Here is a 26314-nt window from a genome sequence, read left to right on the forward strand (position 1 = left end):
ATCAGTTGTTACCAGCTTTAAGACAGTGTGTACTGATGACATTATCAGTTGTTACCGGCTTTAAGACACTATGCACTGATGACATTATCAGTTGTTACCAACTTTAAGACAGCATGCACTGATGACATTATCAGTTGTTACCAGCTTTAAGACAGTGTGTACTGATGACATTATCAGTTGTTACCAATTTTAAGACACTATGTACTGATGACATTATCAGTTGTTACCAACTTTAAGACACTATGTACTGATGACATTATCAGTTGTTACCAGCTTTAAGACAGTATGTACTGATGACATTATCAGTTGTTACCAGCTTTAAGACAGTGTGTACTGATGACATTATCAGTTATTACCAGCTTGAAGACAGTATGTACTGATGACATTATCAGTTGTTACCAACGTTAAGACAGTACGTACTGATGACATTATCAGTTGTTACCGGCTTTAAGACACTATGCACTGATGACATTATCAGTTGTTACCAACTTTAAGACAGCATGCACTGATGACATTATCAGTTGTTACCAGCTTTAAGACAGTGTGTACTGATGACATTATCAGTTGTTACCAACTTTAAGACACTATGCACTGATGACATTATCAGTTGTTACCAACTTTAAGACACTATGTACTGATGACATTATCAGTTGTTACCAGCTTTAAGACAGTATTTACTGATGACATTATCAGTTGTTACCAGCTTTAAGACAGTGTGTACTGATGACATTATCAGTTATTACCAGCTTGAAGACAGTATGTACTGATGACATTATCAGTTGTTACCAACGTTAAGACAGTACGTACTGATGACATTATCAGTTGTTACCAACTTTAAGACAGTATGCACTGATGACATTATCAGTTGTTACCAACTTTAAGACAGTATGTACTGATGACATTATCAGTTGTTACCAACTTTAAGACACTATGCACTGATGACATTATCAGTTGTCACCAACTTTAAGACAGCATGCACTGATGACATTATCAGTTGTTACCAGCTTTAAGACAGTGTGTACTGATGACATTATCAGTTGTTACCAACTTTAAGACACTATGCACTGATGACATTATCAGTTGTTACCAGCTTTAAGACAGTGTGTACTGATGACATTATCAGTTGTTACCAACTTTAAGACACTATGCACTGATGACATTATCAGTTGTTACCAACTTTAAGACACTATGCACTGATGACATTATCAGTTGTTACCAACTTTAAGACAGTATGTACTGATGACATTATCAGTTGTTACCAGCTTGAAGACAGTATGTACTGATGACATTATCAGTTGTTACCAACTTTAAGACAGTATGTACTGATGACATTATCAGTTGTTGCCAGCTTTAAGACAGTATGTACTGATGACATTATCAGTTGTTACCAACTTTAAGACACTATGCACTGATGACATTATCAGTTGTTACCAACTTTAAGACACTATGCACTGATGACATTATCAGTTGTTACCAACTTTAAGACACTATGCACTGATGACATTATCAGTTGTTACCAGCTTTAAGACAGTGTGTACTGATGACATTATCAGTTGTTACCTGCTTTAAGACAGGATGTACTTATGACATTATCAGTTGTTGCCAGCTTTAAGACAGTATGTACTGATGACATTATCAGTTGTTACCAACTTTAAGACACTATGCACTGATGACATTATCAGTTGTTACCAGCTTTAAGACAGTGTGTACTGATGACATTATCAGTTGTTACCAACTTTAAGACACTATGTACTGATGACATTATCAGTTGTTACCAGCTTTAAGACAGTATGTACTGATGACATTATCAGTTGTTACCAGCTTTAAGACAGTGTGTACTGATGACATTATCAGTTGTTACCAACTTTAAGACAGTATGTACTGATGACATTATCAGTTGTTACCAGCTTTAAGACAGTGTGTACTGATGATATTATCAGTTGTTACCAACTTTAAGACAGTATGTACTGATGACATTATCAGTTGTTACCAGCTTGAAGACAGTATGTACTGATGACATTATCAGTTGTTACCAGCTTTAAGACAGTGTGTACTGATGACATTATCAGTTGTTACCAACTTTAAGACAGTATGTACTGATGACTTATCAGTTGTTACCAGCTTGAAGACAGTATGTACTGATGACATTATCAGTTGTTACCAACTTTAAGACAGTATGTACTGATGACATTATCAGTTGTTGCCAGCTTTAAGACAGTATGTACTGATGACATTATCAGTTGTTGCCAGCTTTAAGACAGTATGTACTGATGACATTATCAGTTGTTGCCAGCTTTAAGACAGTCTGTACTGATGACATTATCAGTTGTTACCAGCTTTAAGACACTATGCACTGATGACATTATCAGTTGTTACCAACTTTAAGACAGTATGTACTGATGACATTATCAGTTGTTACCTGCTTTAAGACAGTATGTACTGATGACATTATCAGTTGTTACCTACTTTAAGACAGTATGTACTGATGACATTATCAGTTGTTACCTGCTTTAAGACAGTATGTACTGATGACATTATCAGTTGTTGCTAGCTTTAAGACAGTATGTACTGATGACATTATCAGTTGTTGCCAGCTTTAAGACAGTATGTACTGATGACATTATCAGTTGTTACCAACTTTAAGACAGTATGTACTGATGACATTATCAGTTGTTACCTGCTTTAAGACAGTATGTACTGATGACATTATCAGTTGTTACCAACTTTAAGACAGTATGTACTGATGACATTATCAGTTGTTACCAGCTTGAAGACAGTATGTACTGATGACATTATCAGTTGTTACCGGCTTTAAGACACTATGCACTGATGACATTATCAGTTGTTACCAGCTTTAAGACACTATGCACTGATGACATTATCAGTTGTTACCAACTTTAAGACAGTGTGTCCTGATGACATTATCAGTTGTTACCAACTTTAAGACACTATGTACTGATGACATTATCAGTTGTTGCCAGTTTTAAGACAGTATGTACTGATGACATTATCAGTTGTTACCTGCTTTAAGACAGTATGTACTGATGACATTATCAGTTGTTGCCAGCTTTAAGACAGTATGTACTGATGACATTATCAGTTGTTACCAACTTTAAGACACTATGCACTGATGACATTATCAGTTGTTACCAACTTTAAGACACTATGTACTGATGACATTATCAGTTGTTACCAGCTTTAAGACAGTATTTACTGATGACATTATCAGTTGTTACCAGCTTTAAGACAGTGTGTACTGATGACATTATCAGTTATTACCAGCTTGAAGACAGTATGTACTGATGACATTATCAGTTGTTACCAACGTTAAGACAGTACGTACTGATGACATTATCAGTTGTTACCAACTTTAAGACAGTATGCACTGATGACATTATCAGTTGTTACCAACTTTAAGACAGTATGTACTGATGACATTATCAGTTGTTACCAACTTTAAGACACTATGCACTGATGACATTATCAGTTGTCACCAACTTTAAGACAGCATGCACTGATGACATTATCAGTTGTTACCAGCTTTAAGACAGTGTGTACTGATGACATTATCAGTTGTTACCAACTTTAAGACACTATGCACTGATGACATTATCAGTTGTTACCAGCTTTAAGACAGTGTGTACTGATGACATTATCAGTTGTTACCAACTTTAAGACACTATGCACTGATGACATTATCAGTTGTTACCAACTTTAAGACACTATGCACTGATGACATTATCAGTTGTTACCAACTTTAAGACAGTATGTACTGATGACATTATCAGTTGTTACCAGCTTGAAGACAGTATGTACTGATGACATTATCAGTTGTTACCAACTTTAAGACAGTATGTACTGATGACATTATCAGTTGTTGCCAGCTTTAAGACAGTATGTACTGATGACATTATCAGTTGTTACCAACTTTAAGACACTATGCACTGATGACATTATCAGTTGTTACCAACTTTAAGACACTATGCACTGATGACATTATCAGTTGTTACCAACTTTAAGACACTATGCACTGATGACATTATCAGTTGTTACCAGCTTTAAGACAGTGTGTACTGATGACATTATCAGTTGTTACCTGCTTTAAGACAGGATGTACTTATGACATTATCAGTTGTTGCCAGCTTTAAGACAGTATGTACTGATGACATTATCAGTTGTTACCAACTTTAAGACACTATGCACTGATGACATTATCAGTTGTTACCAGCTTTAAGACAGTGTGTACTGATGACATTATCAGTTGTTACCAACTTTAAGACACTATGTACTGATGACATTATCAGTTGTTACCAGCTTTAAGACAGTATGTACTGATGACATTATCAGTTGTTACCAGCTTTAAGACAGTGTGTACTGATGACATTATCAGTTGTTACCAACTTTAAGACAGTATGTACTGATGACATTATCAGTTGTTACCAGCTTTAAGACAGTGTGTACTGATGATATTATCAGTTGTTACCAACTTTAAGACAGTATGTACTGATGACATTATCAGTTGTTACCAGCTTGAAGACAGTATGTACTGATGACATTATCAGTTGTTACCAGCTTTAAGACAGTGTGTACTGATGACATTATCAGTTGTTACCAACTTTAAGACAGTATGTACTGATGACTTATCAGTTGTTACCAGCTTGAAGACAGTATGTACTGATGACATTATCAGTTGTTACCAACTTTAAGACAGTATGTACTGATGACATTATCAGTTGTTGCCAGCTTTAAGACAGTATGTACTGATGACATTATCAGTTGTTGCCAGCTTTAAGACAGTATGTACTGATGACATTATCAGTTGTTGCCAGCTTTAAGACAGTCTGTACTGATGACATTATCAGTTGTTACCAGCTTTAAGACACTATGCACTGATGACATTATCAGTTGTTACCAACTTTAAGACAGTATGTACTGATGACATTATCAGTTGTTACCTGCTTTAAGACAGTATGTACTGATGACATTATCAGTTGTTACCTACTTTAAGACAGTATGTACTGATGACATTATCAGTTGTTACCTGCTTTAAGACAGTATGTACTGATGACATTATCAGTTGTTGCTAGCTTTAAGACAGTATGTACTGATGACATTATCAGTTGTTGCCAGCTTTAAGACAGTATGTACTGATGACATTATCAGTTGTTACCAACTTTAAGACAGTATGTACTGATGACATTATCAGTTGTTACCTGCTTTAAGACAGTATGTACTGATGACATTATCAGTTGTTACCAACTTTAAGACAGTATGTACTGATGACATTATCAGTTGTTACCAGCTTGAAGACAGTATGTACTGATGACATTATCAGTTGTTACCGGCTTTAAGACACTATGCACTGATGACATTATCAGTTGTTACCAGCTTTAAGACACTATGCACTGATGACATTATCAGTTGTTACCAACTTTAAGACAGTGTGTCCTGATGACATTATCAGTTGTTACCAACTTTAAGACACTATGTACTGATGACATTATCAGTTGTTGCCAGTTTTAAGACAGTATGTACTGATGACATTATCAGTTGTTACCAACTTTAAGACAGTGTGTCCTGATGACATTATCAGTTGTTACCAACTTTAAGACACTATGTACTGATGACATTATCAGTTGTTACCTGCTTTAAGACAGTATGTACTGATGACATTATCAGTTGTTGCCAGCTTTAAGACAGTATGTACTGATGACATTATCAGTTGTTACCAACTTTAAGACACTATGCACTGATGACATTATCAGTTGTTACCAACTTTAAGACAGTGTGTACTGATGACATTATCAGTTGTTACCAGCTTGAAGACAGTATGTACTGATGACATTATCAGTTGTTACCGGCTTTAAGACACTATGCACTGATGACATTATCAGTTGTTACCAGCTTTAAGACACTATGCACTGATGACATTATCAGTTGTTACCAACTTTAAGACACTATGTACTGATGTCATTATCAGTTGTTACCAACTTTAAGACACTATGTACTGATGACATTATCAGTTGTTGCCAGCTTTAAGACAGTATGTACTGATGACATTATCAGTTGTTACCTGCTTTAAGACAGTATGTACTGATGACATTATCAGTTGTTGCCAGCTTTAAGACAGTATGTACTGATGACATTATCAGTTGTTACCAGCTTTAAGACACTATGCACTGATGACATTATCAGTTGTTACCAACTTTAAGACAGTATGTACTGATGACATTATCAGTTGTTACCTGCTTTAAGACAGTATGTACTGATGACATTATCAGTTGTTGCCAGCTTTAAGACAGTATGTACTGATGACATTATCAGTTGTTACCAGCTTTAAGACACTATGCACTGATGACATTATCAGTTGTTACCAACTTTAAGACAGTATGTACTGAAATCAGTGTCAGTGTTTACCAGCATGAAGTGTTTTCTGATTCTAACAGCCAGGTAACATTAATTCAGTGTTCCAATTTCAGGTCAGCCATAGATGTTTTTTCTGATGTCAGTCGCTCTTTTAAGCAGATCATACACTCTTGCACACTCTGCTCAATATCTATTTATAAAGGTACCAAGATTGGCCAGGTTGATCAATAGATCTCCTTGAGATATGAACTGGGTATTGTGTCATTTTCTCGTGTCCTCTAAACTGTCCTTCTTGAAGCTTTTTGAAAGTGGTTCGAAGAAACACTTGATAAGACAATGCGTAATATGTATCGTTTAGCTGTGTTTTTTCACAAGTGAGCAACAGTTTTGATCAGAGTCACTCACTTAATTCAGTGAGTGCTACCTGTCTTCAGTGGAGAATAATGAACATGCTTTGCTTCCCCACATCAGTGAGTCATCTTGATTGACTTGATCAAAGTAGCTTCCAACTACCCTCCTGCATTCTTCTGAGCATTGACAAAGTTTGTCCTTGCAGCTTTTATGTTTAAGAACTGGCTGTGGGTGTCTCTGCCTCTGTTTCTCGTTGTCCTGTCGCAGACTGACACCTCAATGGAGTCTTGGTCTGATACCTGTTTGGAAATGCTACTTAATCATTGAATTTAGCTTCAAAGTAGTATTTTTAATGCTGATCTACAAGGTGACTCCGTGGTGAAAACTCACAAACCAAGCCCACAAGTGCTGAATCCTGCAGTCTAACTTGATGTTGTCTCTGTTGATTTCAAATGAATAGTGTTATCAAAGGAAGTGTGAATGATTGCAGGAATGTCAAATTATCTTTCATTGTTTCAGAATGCTGGTTCAGGTCTTCTGTTAGCAATTTAATCTGTACCCGCCAGCCTCTCTGTCCTGTAAATTTAACCCCTTAAGAATTAGGTTAGTTTATTCATAACATTTCTGACATATATTACGCCAAGGTCTCACCTCGATGGCAAAGCCTGAAATGTGACTATTTCCCTGTATGGCACCACACATGAGAAAAGCTTATAATCAGACAACCTCTGCCTTGGGCCTCTAACTTGGGATTTCCAATTTGGTGTGAGGTATTTTTCAGTTACGAGACATGCTAATGATTGCAGATTGTTTGCAATCTTTGGAGATTTCGCAGATTTTCCAGGTTCAGCTTCATTTACCTAATTTAGGGAGACCTCATTTTAAAGCTGGCCTGTTGAAGAGTGGAGATCACTCTTAGTTGTAGTTAACAGAGAAGCATGACCTCCAGAGCAGCCCGCGACAAGGTGAGATTTTTTTTTCGAGATTTGAAAATTCCAGGCCGTATCACTTTTCGAAGGATTTTAATTTTAATTCACATCTGCTGGGCAGAGTAATACTGTATAGCAGGGGAGGTATGGCATTCCAATCATCCATCTCTGGCATGGATGACGTCAAACAGAGTCAGATCTTTTCCCATCATTAACCTTTCCAGCATCATTTACTATCACCACTCTGCTGATCGGAGTCACACTATGAAATCAACCTCATAACTGCACCAAAATCTTCCCTTGTTGGTATCATCGCCACCACTGTTCAAACAAAATATTCAGACTAATTTAGCAGAATTGACAGGGGTCAAATGAAAGTGATGTCAAAGTGAAGCTTCTTAACTGGCTTTTTCTTAAAAGGGATTTCCCTAGTGAAAATATTTGTTTCAGATATGATGAGCTGTATTGAACAAACCCTTTCTGGTGATGTTTGGAGCAGTTTCTTGCAAATGTGTAAATGTCACGTAGAGGGTGGTACTGGACGGTTGTTTTTCAGATTGGAGGCCGGTGACCAGTGGTGTGCCATAGGGATCGGTGCTGGGCCCTCTGTTGTTTGTCATATATATTAATACTTGGATGTGAATGTAGGGGGCATGATTAGTAAGTTTGCAGATGACACCAAAATTGGTGGTATAGTGGACAGTGAAGAAAGTTGTCTAAGTTTACAACAGGATATAGATCAACTGGGAAAGTGGGCAAGGGATTGGCAAATGGAATTTAATGCAGACAAGTGCGAAGTAATGCATTTTGGGAAGTTAAACCAGGGCAGGACATATACAGTGAATGGCAGGGCCCTGAGAGTGTTGTTGAGCAGGGAGAACATTATCTGATTTAAACTCTCTGATTGGTCTATCTGATTTAAACTCTCTATTGCTAGTCTATCTGATTTAAACTCTCTGATTGGTCTATCTGATTTAAACTCACTATTGCTGGTCTATCTGATTTAAACTCTCTAATTGGTGCAAGTACATAGTTCCCTGAAAGTGGCAACACAGGTAGATAGGGTGGTGAAGAAGGCGTATGGCATGCTTGCCTTCATCGGCCGAGGCATTGAGTACAAGAGTTGGGACGTCATGTTACAGTTGTACATAACGTTGGTTAGGCCGCATTTGGAGTACTGTGTGCAGTTCTGGTCGCCGCACTACAGGAAAGATGTGATTAAGCTAGAGAGGGTGCAGAAAAGATTCACAAGGATGTTGCCCGGTTTGGAGGGCTTGAGTTATAAAGAGAGATTGGATAGGCTGGGTCTGTTTTCCCTGGAGCGAAGGAGGCTGAGAGGGGACATGATAGAGGTATATAAAATTATGAGAGGCATAGATAGGGTAGATAGCCAGAGTCTGTTTCCCATTTTAGGGATGACTAAAACTAGAGGGCATAGATTTAAGGTGAGAGGGAGGAGGTTTAAAGGGGATCAAAGGGGTAAATTGTTCACACAAAGAATAGTGGGTATCTGGAATGAGCTGCCTGAGGAGGTGGTGGAGGCAGGAACAGTAGCAACATTTAAGAGGCATCTGGACAGGTACTTGAATGAGCAAGGCATTGAGGGATACGGAATTAATGCAGGCAGGTGGGATTAGTATAGATAGGCATTATGGTCGGCATGGACGCGGTGGGCCGAAGGGCCTATTTCTTTGCTGTACGACTCTATGACTCTATAACTTCGAAATGTCTGAATTTCCATTTCATTGAACTCCTTTTCATTTTCTATATCCTATTGAAGTGCTTTCAGAGAATGTATTTCAAACCAAATATAAGACATTTAATAATTTGTTTGTGTTAATATTAAATGTTTGGTGTATCTGAACTGGATTATTTTTGATGAAAATCTCACATTGCCTGTTTGAATTAAGGTTATTACTTTTTCTGTCTATAGTGATATACCTAGAATTCCGGAGAGTTCCCATCCTCCTTTGGAGTCTAGTAAGTATTGAAAAGAAAAGGAAGGATTGGATTTTTAATCCTTGAGTTTTTGCATTTTATTAGTTCTGTTTATGACCCCTGAATTAGTGGGCGTCATCCTGCTCACCTACAGGAACAAATTCACAGAACATCATTCATATCCACTGACACATTGTCTTCCTACAATTTGAGGTAAAGGGACAGACAAAACAGAAGTCTCAATTTTTCAAGTTTGACAAAATAGTTCCACTTCTCGAGTGTTCACCTTGCCCAGGCTTGTGTCCTTGCAGGACAGGGGTAAATGATAGTTAGAGACACAAGTTTGTAATTGTTGAGTTTGTATTGTACCAAGGCTCCACTTCGTTAACAGAAGAGGAGTTCTCCCCATGTTTCTATGTGATGAGTATTAATGATACACCACTGATGTACACTTCATGAGTTTGGTGCTGGCGGAATTCTTGATATGGGAAGAGTGGGACACAGAGGAATAACCTGCGCATGATTTTCATCAAATGGTTCAGCTGTGTTCACAGCACAGACTGCCGATGTGCTCACACACCACTCCCTGGGGTGTTCCTTGGAAATTCTGCAATTAAACCTTTAGAATGTAATTTCCTCATCTTGCACTTGTGTCTTCAATAAAGACTGAGATATCCAAAAATGCGGGTTGATCAACTGTATCAATTGATCATTAACTTAAGGATTCTTTTTACTCTTAAATATAATGGGATGTTTGTAATCACTTCTAAAACTGAACTGTTGCTGGAAGTTTCAATGTGGGACACTACACAGAGTTTAAATCAGAAAGACCAATCAGAGAGTTTAAATCAGATAGACCAGCAATAGAGAGTTTAAATCAGATAGACCAGAGAGTTTAAATCAGATAGACCAATTAGAGAGTTTAAATCAGATAGAGCAGCAATAGAGAGTTTAAATCAGATAAACCAGAGAGTTTAAATCAGACAGACCAATTAGAGAGTTTAAATCAGATAGACCAATCAGAGAGTTTAAATCAGATAGACCAATTAGAGAGTTTAAATCAGATAGACCAATTAGAGAGTTTAAATCAGATAGACCAGCAAAAGAGAGTTCAAATCAGATAAACCAGAGAGTTTAAATCAGACAGACCAATTAGAGAGTTTAAATCAGATAGACCAATCAGAGAGTTTAAATCAGATAGACCAATTAGAGAGTTTAAATCAGATAGACCAATTAGAGAGTTTAAATCAGATAGACCAATCAGAGAGTTTAAATCAGATAGACCAATCATAGAGTTTAAATCAGATAGACCAATCATAGAGTTTAAATCAGATAGACCAATCAGAGAGTTTAAATCAGATAGACCAGCAATAGAGAGTTTAAATCAGACAGACCAGCAATAGAGAGTTTAAATCAGACAGACCAGCAATAGAGAGTTTAAATCAGATAGACGAGCAACAGAGAGTTTAAATCAGATAGACCATCAATAGAGTTTAAATCAGATAGACCAATCAGAGTTTAAATCAGATAGACCAGCAATAGAGAGTTTAAATCAGATAGACCAATCATAGAGTTTAAATCAGATAGACCAGCAATAGAGAGTTTAAATCAGATAGACCAATCAGAGTTTAAATCAGACAGACCAGCAATAGAGAGTTTAAATCAGACAGACCAGCAATAGAGAGTTTAAATCAGACAGACCAGCAATAGAGAGTTTAAATCAGATAGACGAGCAACAGAGTTTAAATCAGATAGACCATCAATAGAGTTTAAATCAGATAGACCAACAATAGAGAGTTTAAATCAGATAGACCAGCAATAGAGAGTTTAAATCAGATAGACCAGCAATAGAGAGTTTAAATCAGATAGACCAATCATAGAGTTTAAATCAGATAGACCAGCAATAGAGAGTTTAAATCAGATAGACCAATCAGAGTTTAAATCAGATAGACCAGCAATAGAGAGTTTAAATCAGATAGACCAATCAGAGTTTAAATCAGATAGACCAGCAATAGAGAGTTTAAATCAGATAGACTAGCAACAGAGAGTTTAAATCAGATAGACTAGCAACAGAGAGTTTAAATCAGATAGACCAATCAGAGAGTTTAAATCAGATAGACCAATCATAGAGTTTAAATCAGATAGAACAATAGAGAGTTTAAATCAGATAGACTAGCAACAGAGAGTTTAAATCAGATAGACCATCAATAGAGAGTTTAAATCAGATAGACCAACAATAGGGAGTTTAAATCAGATAGACTAGCAACAGAGAGTTTAAATCAGATAGACCATCAATAGAGAGTTTAAATCAGATAGACCAGCAATAGGGAGTTTAAATCAGATAGACCAGCAATAGGGAGTTTAAATCAGATAGACCATCAATAGGGAGTTTAAATCAGATAGACCATCAATAGAGAGTTTAAATCAGATAGACCAGCAATAGGGAGTTTAAATCAGATAGACCAGCAATAGGGAGTTTAAATCAGATAGACCAGCAATAGAGAGTTTAAATCAGATAGACCAACAATAGGGAGTTTAAATCAGATAGAACAGCAATAGGGAGTTTAAATCAGATAGACCAGCAATAGGGAGTTTAAATCAGATAGACCAGCAATAGGGAGTTTAAATCAGATAGACCAACAATAGGGAGTTTAAATCAGATAGACCAACAATAGGGAGTTTAAATCAGATAGACCAACAATAGGGAGTTTAAATCAGATAGACCAGCAATAGGGAGTTTAAATCAGATAGACCATCAATAGGGAGTTTAAATCGTTAGACCAGCAATAGGGAGTTTAAATCAGATAGACCAGCAATAGGGAGTTTAAATCAGATAGACCATCAATAGGGAGTTTAAATCGTTAGACCAGCAATAGGGAGTTTAAATCAGATAGACCAACAATAGGGAGTTTAAATCAGATAGACCATCAATAGGGAGTTTAAATCGTTAGACCAACAATAGGGAGTTTAAATCAGATAGACCAACAATAGGGAGTTTAAATCGTTAGACCAGCAATGGAGAGTTTAAATCAGATAGACCAATCAGAGAGTTTAATTCGGATAGACCAGCAATGGAGAGTTTAAATCAGATAGACCAGCGATAGGGAGTTTAAATCAGATAGACCAGCAATAGGGAGTTTAAATCAGATAGACCAGCAATAGGGAGTTTAAATCAGATAGACCAGCAATAGGGAGTTTAAATCAGATAGACCATCAATAGGGAGTTTAAATCAGATAGACCAGCAATAGGGAGTTTAAATCAGATAGACCAGCAATAGGGAGTTTAAATCAGATAGACCAGCAATAGGGAGTTTAAATCAGATAGACCAGCAATAGGGAGTTTAAATCAGATAGACCAGCAATAGGGAGTTTAAATCAGATAGACCAGCAATAGGGAGTTTAAATCAGATAGACCAGCAATAGGGAGTTTAAATCAGATAGACCAGCAATAGGGAGTTTAAATCAGATAGACCAGCAATAGGGAGTTTAAATCAGATAGACCAGCAATAGGGAGTTTAAATCAGATAGACCAGCAATAGGGAGTTTAAATCAGATAGACCAGCAATAGGGAGTTTAAATCAGATAGACCAGCAATAGGGAGTTTAAATCAGATAGACCAGCAATAGAGAGTTTAAATCAGATAGACCAGCAATAGGGAGTTTAAATCAGATAGACCAATCATAGAGTTTAAATCAGATAGACCAATCATAGAGTTTAAATCAGATAGACCAATCATAGAGTTTAAATCAGATGGACCAATCAGAGTTTAATTCGGATAGACCAGCAATAGAGAGTTTAAATCAGATAGACCAGCAATAGGGAGTTTAAATCAGATAGACCAATCATAGAGTTTAAATCAGATAGACCAATCAGAGAGTTTAAATCAGATAGACCAATCAGAGTTTAATTCGGATAGACCAGCAATAGGGAGTTTAAATCAGATAGACCGGCAATAGGGAGTTTAAATCAGATAGACCAATCATAGAGTTTAAATCAGATAGACCAATCAGAGAGTTTAAATCAGATAGACCATCAATAGGGAGTTTAAATCAGATAGACCATCAATCGGGAGTTTAAATCAGATAGACCAATCATAGAGTTTAAATCAGATAGACCAATCAGAGAGTTTAAATCAGATAGACCATCAATAGGGAGTTTAAATCAGATAGACCATCAATAGGGAGTTTAAATCAGATAGACCATCAATCGGGAGTTTAAATCAGATAGACCAACAATAGGGAGTTTAAATCAGATAGACCATCAATAGGGAGTTTAAATCAGATAGACCATCAATAGGGAGTTTAAATCAGATAGACCAACAATAGGGAGTTTAAATCAGATAGACCATCAATAGGGAGTTTAAATCAGATAGACCATCAATAGGGAGTTTAAATCAGATAGACCAACAATAGGGAATTTAAATCAGATAGACCATCAATAGGGAGTTTAAATCAGATAGACCATCAATAGGGAGTTTAAATCAGATAGACCATCAATAGGGAGTTTAAATCAGATAGACCATCAATAGGGAGTTTAAATCAGATAGACCAACAATAGGGAGTTTAAATCAGATAGACCATCAATAGGGAGTTTAAATCAGATAGACCATCAATAGAGAGTTTAAATCAGATAGACCATCAATAGGGAGTTTAAATCAGATAGACCATCAATAGGGAGTTTAAATCAGATAGACCATCAATAGGGAGTTTAAATCAGATAGACTAACAATAGGGAGTTTAAATCAGATAGACCATCAATAGGGAGTTTAAATCAGATAGACCATCAATAGGGAGTTTAAATCAGATAGACCAACAATAGGGAGTTTAAATCAGATAGACCATCAATAGGGAGTTTAAATCAGATAGACCAACAATAGGGAGTTTAAATCAGATAGACCAACAATAGGGAGTTTAAATCAGATAGACCATCAATAGGGAGTTTAAATCAGATAGACCAACAATAGGGAGTTTAAATCAGATAGACCAACAATAGGGAGTTTAAATCAGATAGACCATCAATAGGGAGTTTAAATCAGATAGACCAACAATAGGGAGTTTAAATCAGATAGACCATCAATAGGGAGTTTAAATCAGATAGACCATCAATAGGGAGTTTAAATCAGATAGACCATCAATAGGGAGTTTAAATCAGATAGACCAACAATAGGGAGTTTAAATCAGATAGACCATCAATAGGGAGTTTAAATCAGATAGACCATCAATAGGGAGTTTAAATCAGATAGACCAACAATAGGGAGTTTAAGTCAGATAGACCATCAATAGGGAGTTTAAATCAGATAGACCATCAATAGGGAGTTTAAATCAGATAGACCATCAATCGGGAGTTTAAATCAGATAGACCAACAATAGGGAGTTTAAGTCAGATAGACCATCAATAGGGAGTTTAAATCAGATAGACCATCAATAGGGAGTTTAAATCAGATAGACCATCAATAGAGAGTTTAAATCAGATAGACCAACAATAGGGAGTTTAAATCAGATAGACCAGCAATGGAGAGTTTAAATCAGATAGACCAGCAATGGAGAGTTTAAATCAGATAGACCAGCAATGGAGAGTTTAAATCAGATAGACCAGCAATGGAGAGTTTAAATCAGATAGACCAGCAATGGAGAGTTTAAATCAGATAGACCATCAATAGAGAGAAACCGATTAGAAAGAATCAGGAGAGGGAGTGAAGTGAGAGTGATTGAAATGGAATGGGGAATAAGCACAGGTTTTGATAAACAGCACAGTGATGTATAGTTCGAGAACTCCAATCCATCGGTTTGTTTTGGTAAAAGGCCCTGAGTAATTTTCTTTCTCTGCCTTCCCAGAGGACAATTTGCAGTAAAGCTACCCTGCTACCCCACACCCCACTCTACCTGCCATCCTCATGGCATGCTGCTTACTGTCTCTCTGTATATGTTTCTATATGGAGAGAGAATGTGATAGGTACTGAGATAGCGAGCATTGACAAAACATTGATGAGTTACCCTGTTTTGAGGAGAATGGTGTCATATAGTTAGTGTAATAATAAGTAACGTAGCTTTAATTATTTTTAGGAATGAGTTTTGCTGTCAGCAGTCCTTTTACAAATCAAGTTCATAAAGAATTGTCGTAAATAATGACCCTCAATTTCCTCTGGTCTCACTTCTCCATTGTAAAAGAGATGTCCACTCACCCAATAGTTGCACCCCTAACTCTGGCTAAATTTCCAGGGCCAGGGGATTTGAAAGATTTTGATCCTACTGGGAGTAAACGGCTGTGTGGGCCAAAGATTTTAAAGTTTTTAAACTTGGTAGTTTCCTTACTGCAATTGATCTCATTGCCATTTAAATGTAGTTTAAATGTAGTTCTCCCTGGCAATGCTGGATGCCATAGATGCACAAGAGTTTCTTGTGTCCAGTGTTACTAAGATGCAAATGCCTAGAAACTTCAACAGCAGAAACATCTTGCATTTATATTGTGCCTTCAATATAGAAAAACATCCCAAACTGTTCAGAGGAGGGAGGGGAAATAGACCTCAAGTGAAAAGAGAATGGGAAGGGTGACTAAATGCTTGGACAAAGAGATGAGTTTCACAAAATGCCCTAAAGGAGGGAAAGAGCAGGAGAGATGGAGGAGTTTAGGGAGAGAATTTCAGTTGACTGAAAGTATGGCTGCTAATGTTTGGGCAGAAGGATGGGGTGGGGGATGGGGTGTGGATGGGTGCGCAAGAGGCTGCAATCAAAGGAACAAAGAGTTCAGGGTGAGGAATCCTAAAGGTGCAGGAATTACGGAGGTCGGGTGGGTAATGGCTACGGAGGGATTTTAAAACAACAATACGAATGTTAGATATGACTTACTGGGGAACCAGTCGGTGAACAAGGACAAGTGTATTAGATGAACATGGCACAGTGCAGCAGGAGTGGTAAGGACCCGGTGTAGCCTGAAAATAAATAAGACCCCAGTATCTTACTTAATGTTCTCTTCTGCCAAATACTGCTTTTCACTTTCTTTGAGGACAATATATAATTCAAATTTTACATAAAAATCATTATTTCATTGGAAACTTAAAAAAAAAAATATTTTCCCCTCCCCCACACCATGAAATTACGAGCAAGTTTCTGCTGTGCACTCATACCCATTATGGATTGTATTGACAATGCCCCAGATACATTTTCACAGAAATAGTGACCTTATTGCAAACAGATGAAGGAGCCTTTCATCCCATTACTCTGTACTGCATTTAATTCCTGGTCCTAGAGATGAAAGACACCTATCTAACCCACTGCATCACCAAGTCTCCATGGTTTATTTTTACCTGAGTTGTACAAAATACTATGTTATGACCAACTGATAAATGATATTTTGAGATGCTAGTCATAACTCACTTGTGGAATAAAGACATTAATTTATTTCCTGGCCTTGAATTAACATAATTATCTTGTGTAACTGGCAATAACTTGTGGGATTTATTCATGAGTGCATTAATACTTATGGAGCTTTGAAATACAGAATACAACAAATATTAGAAATGTAGATTTATATTTACATTGGCAATACAATCCTTTTATGTATTGCAATACCTGCATGTAATAACAAAAGTGATTTGAGTTAATGTTGTTTTACTGTTTACAGGTTCAAGTTCCTTTGAGTCACAGAAGATGGACCGACCATGCATTTCAATCATTTCTCCGACTAGCCCTGGAGCTCTGAAAGATGCCCCTCAGGTTCTACCTGGACAACTTTCAGTGAGTAAATTAATAACACAAGCAGGAATAAACAGATTTGTTGGGAATAAGGCTGCCCCCTTTTGCCTCTTTCAGTTGAAGTATATATACTTTAGTAATACATTTTCATAAATGAAACTAAAATATGTGATTGGGTCGCACTTCTTCTTTCTCATTTGGTCTTTTAATAATCACTTGGGTGAAGCATAAGGCAGGTTTCTATTACAAGCTGACCTTTCCTCTTCAACCAATGCCCAAGCACAAAAGAGGAAAATCTAGCCTGTGATTGCTCGTTTTTTCTTGTTACATGAATCATTTATTCTGTTTAATCAATGTGCTAAGTTATCCATTGGCACACACATATATAGTGGATGCATTTTTAAAATGTATTTGTTCTTGGGATATGGGCTTTGCTGACAAGGCCAGCATTTATTGCACTTGAGAAGGTGTTGGTGAGCTGCCTTCTTGAACCACTGCAGTCGGTGTGGTGTAGGTACTGTTATGTATGTCGGTATGTACTGTTAGGGAGGGAGTTCCAGGATTTTGACCCAGCAACAGTAAAGGAATGGCGATATAGTTCCAAGTCAGGATGGTGTGTGGCTTAGAGGGGAACTTACAGGTGGTGGTGTTCCCATGCATCTGCTGCCCTTGTCCTTCTAGGTGGTAGAGGTCGTGGGTTTGGAAGATTGGTGAAGGACTTGGGGATTGTGTATGATACTGACTTTGTTATAAGCCATTAGCGGTATTAGTGGCTGACATACTTGTCCAAGTACATGCCCTCCTCAATATGTTTAATCCTGAGATTATTCACTATCCTGAATGATATAAAATTATTTAAATTTCAAAGTAAAGGGTATACTTATGTACAGGTGAGCACATGGCTTGGAATGAAGAACAAGGAGGGGTGAAGCTAGAGATGGATCATTACCATGTAAGCAACAAGAAAATAACTTGCATTTGTTGATGTAAGGTTTATCTGGAGCAGATGTGTCTGTAAAGAAATGAATACCCTAATGGGGATCAATGAACATTTCTATTAAAATGTTGTCTTCTTGTTACTACACATTGATTATACTTGTTTTTTTAATTAATGGTGAATGATTCGAGTGTTGTAAACATTATATGGATCCTTCCTCTTCTTTCATTGCTTCAGAAACATAAAAAACAAAAACGATACAGTAAAACGATGGGAGTAAACCCAAAGTACCCCCAGCTGCTGAACATGGTTGCATGGAGACTCTTATTTATTGTCCCAATACTAGTGCACTACCGTTACTTATACATGTTTTTGTGTTGTCTCCCACTTTAAAAAAAAAATACAAATTGCAGAGCAAATGTTCTCTTTGTTCTAATCAATGGTATTTAAACTGACTGCACTGATGTTTCACAGAGTGTAGTTATGACACACAGACGATTGTTTGCGGAGGAAGAAATATGTAGGCAAACCTATGCGTTGAGTAGCAGGTGTAGAGTAATAATCATGGAATTTCAACTACCTCCAAAGAAACTGACAGGAAGAGTTTGTGAAAGAGGAGTTGCGTTTTTAAGAGTGTATACAGGATTCCACTCTCACTCAGTATGTAAGAAGTCCAAGAAAAAAAAAGCACAGCTGATAATAAACCAAAAGAGATAGGAGAAATAAGAATAGTAGACCAGCTTAGTAATAGTGATCACAACATCGTAAGGTTCAAGATTAGGATTGAGAGTGATATAGTAGGACAAAGATTTAGGTAAAAGATCGGAAACAAGCAAATTATGAGGAATTGAGACTGGAACTAAACAATGTAAACTGGGAGAAAATCTTGAAAAACAAAGAGATGCTAAAACAGTGGGAAGTCTTTAAAAGGGTAATAATAGAGTTTAAGAGAAATGTATTTCTCTAAAAGGCAAAAACAAACAAGCTAATTATGGGACACCGGGGATAGATAAAGCATTAAAGGGAAAATGGAATCTAAAGAGAAAGACATATATGGATTACTTAGATACTAAAGGAGAGGAGGACACAAAGAATAATGAATAACTTGAGACAGAAGTTTAAAAAATCCAACAGGAAAGCAAAGAGAAATTACAAAATCAAATCATCAAGGAATATAGTAAGAAGTAATAAAGGGTTCAATTGACACATAAATAACAAAAGGAAAATTAAATTAGGGATAGGCCCACTAAAGGATGAGCAAGATAAACTCACAGGTAATGACAGAGAAATGGCAGAAGTATTGAATAACTACTTCACCTCGTTTTTTACAAAATAAAATAAGGAAATAGACACTTCACAAGAGGATGAGCTTAAATTATTATTAATACAGTTTGGATAGAAAGGGAGAAACTAATTGACAAACGAGCAAAACCAAAAGAGGATAAAAGATATGTGGGTGGTATGCACCCACACATAGCCAGGAAAAAGTGGAAGAGTCAGTTACTAGGGGACATAGGTTCAAGGTGAGAGGGGCAAAGTTTAGAGGGGATGTGCGAGGCAAGTGTTTTACACAGAGGGTGGTGAGTGCCTGGAACTTGCTGCCAGGGGAGGTGGTGGAAGCAGATACGATAGTGACGTTTAAGAGACATCTTGACAAATATATGAATAGGAAGGGAATAGAGGGATATGGGCCCCAGAAGTGCAGAAGGTGTTAGTTTAGGCAGGCATCAAGATCGGCGTAGGCTTGGAGGACCGAATGGCCTGTTCCTGTGCTGTACTGTTCTTTGTTCTTTGTTCTTGAAACAAGGGACGAGATAGCAGAGGCACTATTTCATATATATATAAGTTTCATAGAAGAGGGGATGGTATCAGAGAACTGAAGCACAGCTTATGTTGTTCCTATATACAAAAAGGGAGATAGAAGAAAGTGCGGTCAGCTTACACCAGTGCTAGGAAAGATACTGGATTCACATGAGAAGTGTGACAATACAAGAGTCATGGACTAACTCTGAAGAGTTATGAAAAACGGACTTTGTCTTTAAAAAAAAATAGACCTTTATTTTTAGAAAAGTGAACAATTGTACCGAAATGGCTGTCACAGGAGAGGGACTCGCCTTTGTGTGTCTGACAAAGACAAAGGACAAACCTTCAAAGCTGAGAGGAGTCAATTGCATCCCATCCTAAAACATTATTCTTCTGAAACAAAGAAGGTGTGAAGGAGCCACGTCCTGGGCCATTGTGCAATCACCATGGGGAAGAGATGAGAACATCTACCAGGAGGTGGGTGATAACACAGCGTTACCTTAAAAAAAGACAGCCAAGAGAGAAAGAAGCAACATCCTAACAGCTTGTGTTCCAGCCAAGCCAGAAGGCATGTGTCCTGCTGCAGAATCTGACATCTACATTATACAGCAGTAAGAGCTAGAAGACCCGCAATCAATCAAGAGAGAAATCTACACACATCTCAGGCCTGCATCCATTGAGAACTTGATTTCCAAGAGAATTCAACAGGTTTATCTTAACCTTTCCCCATTCACTAAAAGCCACCTTCCTTTTCCCTTTCTCTATCTGTCTCTTGTGTGTGTGTGTGTGTGCGAGCGAATGCAGTTGCGACAATTTCAGTATAAGGTCAATAAACAATTATTTTCTGTTTTTTAAAACCTACAAGGAAACCTGTCGCTGTCTGTTTATTTGAAAAATAAAATACCAAGGGGCTAAACTGTAATACAAATGCACTTGCTGAGGTCAGGTGGGGAATTAAACAGGGGGAACCATCTATGTCACACCACATGGTAGTAACACTATACAAAAAGTGATAGAGACAGACAAGATAATAATAAACAGTCAGCATGGATTCCAAAAGGCTGAGTCATACTTAACTAACCTGATAGAATTATTTGAAGTTGTAATGGAAACAGTAGACGAGGGTAATGCGGTAGATGTCATATACTTGGACTTTCAAAAGGCCTTCGATAAGGCACCACACATTCAGCTCATGACAGAGATTAGGGCATGCGGGGTCAGGGGACAAATAACTAAATGGATAGCAAATTGTTTAAAAAAATAGAAAACAGAGTGGTGGTAAAGGATATAAAAACAGTAAATACTGGAAATACTCAGCAGGTCAGGCAGCATATGTGGACAGAAAAACAGAGTTAACATTTCTTGTGAGTCGCCTTTCATCATAACTGGCAAAAGTTAGAAATATAATTGGTATTGAGCAAGCGAAAGAGAGGACGGTGGGAAGAGGAACAAAAGGCAAGGTCTGTGATGGGGCTGAGAGCAGGAGAGATTAAATGACAAAAAGTTTCATGGTACAAAGCCAAAGAGACTGTTAATGGGACAAGTAAAGAAACAAAAGATGTGTCCAGAGGAGGTGTGAATGACAGGATCACAGCCATCCCAACACAAAGTTAAGGGATTAAGAAAGAAACAAGAGAAAAATAAATAAATCTTCCAAAAAAATCACACAAAACAAAATGGGGGACGAGGTTCTGATCTAAAATAGTTGAACTCAGTGTTGAGTCCAGAAGGCTGTAATGTGCCCGTCAAAAGATGCTCCTTGAGCTTGCATTCAGCTTCATTGGAACACTATAGCAGGCCAAGGACAGAGTGGGAGCAAGATAGAGAATTGAAATGACAGGCGACAGGAAGCTCAGGGCCATGCGGGCGGACTGAACAGAGGTGTTCCGCAAAGCATTCACCCAGTCTGTCTTTGGTCTCCCCCAATATAGAGGAGACCACATTGTGAGCAGCAAATTGAAAGAAGTACAAGTAAATCGCTGTTTCAAAGTTAAAGGATAGTTATTCAGATTGCAGCAAGTAGAAAGCAGTGCCACACAGGGACCAGTGCTGGGCCCACTGTTACTCATTATTTATAATAATGATTTGGACTTAAGAACAAGTTACTCAGTATCAAAATTGCAGATGATGACAAACTGTGTGGGGGTGAGGTAGCTAACACGGAGGAAGAATGCAACATCATACAAAAAGACATTAGAAAACTTGCAGACTAAGCAGTTAGGTGGCAATGGACTTTAACAGATAAATATGAGGTAATGTGGTTTGGTAAAAAAACCAGAAACATCACCTACACCTTAGAAAATCATAAACTGAATGAGGTCGAAGAGCAAAAGGGATCTAGGGACACAGGTTAATAAATAATTAAAAGCAGCATTGCAGGTCAGCAAAGCAATTCAAAATAGCTTAGAATTCAAAAGTAGTGAAGTTGTGTTCAACTTGTATAGGACTGATCAGTGCACAGTTAAAGGGTTTCAAGCCCTGACAGATTATTTGTATATTTAAAGCCACCATCACCTTTTATTTGAATCAAATCAGTTCATTACACATCAAAGACCCTCTTCCACCCCCGCAATGATATTTATTTCCCTCACCACCCCCCCCCCCCCCCCAGAAAAATAATTTTTGCCGGTCCCGACCTTTCAATCTCAAACTTTGCACTCAAGGCACTCTTTGCCCTTCAACCCCTTCCCACCATCCCCTTAGCCAATTGACTCAGTTTTCACTGCTCCCCCCTGCCCTCCAGTGTCAGGCCTTGGATATCCGTGTGGACATCCAAAGGTGTGGGAGTTCCGGCCAGCGACTGGAATATCGGTGTGGGATGGCCATTGGGACCAGGTAAGTTTATTTGCATGTTTTTAAATTCATTTTAATATTACAATGAAGGCCCGCCACTTGGAGGCGGGAGGGCCAGACCGAGGCCTTGGCTGCTGCTCGTAAAATGTTGCGGGCCCTTCTTGACATTGGGGGTCAAGGCGGGCCTCTCCCGGAAGAATTTTCCAGGCCCCACCCCCCCCCCCCCCCTTCTGCCGAAACCCCTGACGTCAGAGGGCTGGTAAAATTCAGCCCCTGGTCTCCATCTATAAACAGGGCATAGAATCACTGGAGATTGTGCAAACCAGATCTACAAGGTTGGTACCAGAACTGAGAGATTAAAGCTGTCAGGAAAGATTGAACAGGTAGAAGAGATCTGGTAGAGGTCTTTAGGATTATGAACGGGTTGGAGAGGGTAGATGTGGAGAGAATGTTACCACTTATGGGAGAATCCAAAACTAGGGGCCATAATTCCAAGATAGTTGCTCATAAATCCAATAGGGAAATGAGAGAAATGTATTTACTTAGAGAGTAGTTAGAATGTGGAACTCATTGCCACAGGAAGTGGCTGAGGAAAATTGCATAGGTGCTTTCAAAAGGAAACTGAACAAGAACAAGAGAGAAAAGGAAATAAATTTGCTGAAATGAGGTATATGGAATGTTTGAGTATAAACACCAGCACAGACAGTTTGGGCCGTTCTGTGCTGTATATTCAATGTAATTTTATATAATTTATTAAAGAGCTGGGTAATGTGTTTGGGGTCCTGGAACTCTGTACAGTAGGGATTGAACTGAGCATACGTTATGCACTTCTCCACAATGATGGTGAGAGAGAGGTGGGGAGGGAATCAGAAGAAAAGTCGCATTAGACAACTATTGGACAGCTTGTAGCAATTGGTCACAGATGTCTCTGGACTGGGTGTGAAAAGACTTGTCCATACTACAGCATGAATCAGTGCATTGAGACTCATGTCAAGTACTGAATGCTTGCTGCCTGCTTCACGACCATGGAGTGTCAATCATTATCTCTACAGCACCCTAATGAGTAAAACCATCATTTAGTCTGCCACTAAACCATTTAACTAGCTCTTGTAAACAGGAAGGCCTAAATCCTGATCTGTCTGAGTTAGCTCACTGTCACGGCCTCTGTTGAACCTTTACAATTCTCCTCTGTATCCCTGGGTCATGGAGGTGAAAAATCAACAGTGGCTCCTGCTCCCGATTGCTGACCCCTGCTCCCTGCTAGAGAGTCTATTCATGATGGTGTCAGGTGAAAACAGAATTAGGGTTTGGGCCTCATCATGAAACATATCTGCTTCAGCAGTGTAGCAGAGGACTGCTGGTACATTAGGAAGAGGCAGCACCTCACAGAGGAGAGGAAGGGTTGGAAAACGGACAATGGCCCTAACATGACTCCATGGGATACAGCACATCTGTGTGCTATTGGAGTCATCAACCTATTTAAAATAAATGTTAACATGCCTGCTAAAATAGGAAATGTGTAAAGTGTGCAGAAGCTGGTGTCCCATAGCTTACTATCAGCACCAGTACCTTGACAGGATCTGACATTTGGTAATCTGTCATGATTGATTAATGAAGTTCAGGTGGTGTACCCTTCGATATTTGAATAATTTGTATATTTTCAAATATCAATAACAGAAGATTTTTGAAATTGGGATTAACTCAATTTGAATCCCAAGATCAGCCATGATCGTATTGAATGGTGGAGCAGGCCCGATGGGCCATATGGTCTACTCCTGCTCCTATTTCTTGTGTTCTTGTGTATTGGGGTGAATGCCCTCAAACAATTTATTTTCATCTAGGAAAACCTGCATTTGAACAATTCCTAAAAACTATATTCTAATTCATTATGTAATCAGAATAAAATTCTATGCAATAGCAACAGATATTTTTGCACTCATATAAGCATTGAAAAAACAGCTCCTTCTGTCACAAGGTATCTGACATGCACTGTAAGTTTGACTGCTCGTTTTGCTGTGTAATGTTATTTAAATGCTGACATTTCCACAATGTGCATGGGGCTCATAGAATGCATTGTTTTTGCAGGTGAAACTCTGGTATGATAAAGTAGGCCACCAGCTGATAGTAAATGTGTTACAAGCCACGGAGCTTCCTTCCCGAAGGGATGGTCGGCCCAGGAATCCCTATGTAAAAATGTACTTCCTTCCAGATCGAAGGTGAACATCAAAAATTGCTCTTTAACAATTCTCTTTGATTTCATTTCACATCGCTTTGTGTTGCTGGGTAGTAGGAATTAACATCCAAATAAATTCAGAGAAGTCCAAGTCCGCATCTTAACTAGTCACAAATGCACAATGGCTGGTGCAAAATCAGGGAAACATTTATTGGGAATCTTGAGGTAGTTAGACATATACATGGATTGCCACTGGACCATCAAGTAACATATACTGCTACTAAATCACCAGGTACTTGGTATCATATGTTAGACCTTCAGTTATTTATATGCTTTAGTTACGCCAGCAGGGAGTTGGAGGGTGATAATTAATTGTCTGCTGCCTAGGTTCCTCCCCTACTAAATCACTAAGGACTATCAGCACCAGTATTGCAAATGATGGTACTCACAAGAACGCAAGCGCTCACCTGCCCTACTAGGCTCAAAAGGATTGAGAGCAGCACCCAATCATCAAGAATTGGATGTTATTGACCCCCATTTGATCACCAGAGGTCACTTGCATTGAATGAAATTTGGAAATTCCTGTTGTGGCAGGAAGTTCTGTCTGCTGCTTTGAGTGCCTGATGTTATGAAGGACACGGGGCTTGTAGGATAGCATCAGCCACCAGAATTCTCATTGCTTCTGCTCCCGTTGGCCCAAGTTACCTGGATCATGGCAACCTGGTCAATGGAGAGGTTGGACTAGGCCCCAAAGGGTTTCCAGGTAGGGACATGGTCTGGATGACCTCAAATTTTGCAGAGTTAACTTTATAAATCGGTTCTATTAGATCCACCAAGCAGATTAATCGATATACGATTAGATGCCAGAAATAAAGCAGTTTACTGGTTTTATTAATATCGACAAAAAAAATTGTTCTGTGATCTTTGTCTCACGTTATTACACCAGTAAATGGTAATGTCACACCACATACACTTCATTCTCACTGGAATGTGTGTTTTGTTTATGTAGAAGATAATTTTTTATTGTTATAAATATCATACCTTGACAAAATGATAATGGCTGAAATGTAGAGATGTTAGCTCCAAACTAGTTATAGTTTTTACACAAATCCTTTGGTGCTTCTTAAATTTCATTAAGCTGATGGCTTCTGCTTACTTAACATTCACCAGGAAATCCGAGCAAGTAAACCTACTAAAGTGTTACGCTCATTCTCAGAATATAAAGAAATTGGTCTCCATATTAATCCCCCACAATGGGTGGGAGGAGGTCAGTGTGGGTTCAGACCTCTTAAGATGGGGAATGTGACCCTTTGCGTGCCTTTTACCATTTTAC

The 26314-nt window shown here is 38.1% G+C and overlaps 1 protein-coding gene across 20 annotated transcripts in view; it reads left to right on the forward strand.

Moving 5' to 3' along the window:
* The window catches only part of LOC137353703 (regulating synaptic membrane exocytosis protein 3-like), a 1492914-nt gene that overhangs the window by 1107950 nt on the left and 358650 nt on the right, over positions 1 to 26314 (forward strand). For 18 of the 20 annotated variants that reach the window (XM_068020069.1, XM_068020075.1, XM_068020096.1 and 15 more), the window contains 3 exons: positions 9580 to 9626; positions 17205 to 17317; positions 24894 to 25024. In XM_068020069.1, coding sequence (XP_067876170.1) covers positions 9580 to 9626; positions 17205 to 17317; positions 24894 to 25024 — 291 coding nt within the window. Of the gene's footprint in view, positions 1 to 9579; positions 9627 to 17204; positions 17318 to 17703; positions 17790 to 22773; positions 22851 to 24893; positions 25025 to 26314 lie in introns of those variants that run through there. The other 2 variants (XM_068020105.1, XM_068020104.1) reach the window with 2 other exon arrangements.

Source organism: Heterodontus francisci, chromosome 3 (genome assembly GCF_036365525.1).
Source record: "Heterodontus francisci isolate sHetFra1 chromosome 3, sHetFra1.hap1, whole genome shotgun sequence".
Taxonomy (NCBI): domain Eukaryota; kingdom Metazoa; phylum Chordata; class Chondrichthyes; order Heterodontiformes; family Heterodontidae; genus Heterodontus; species Heterodontus francisci.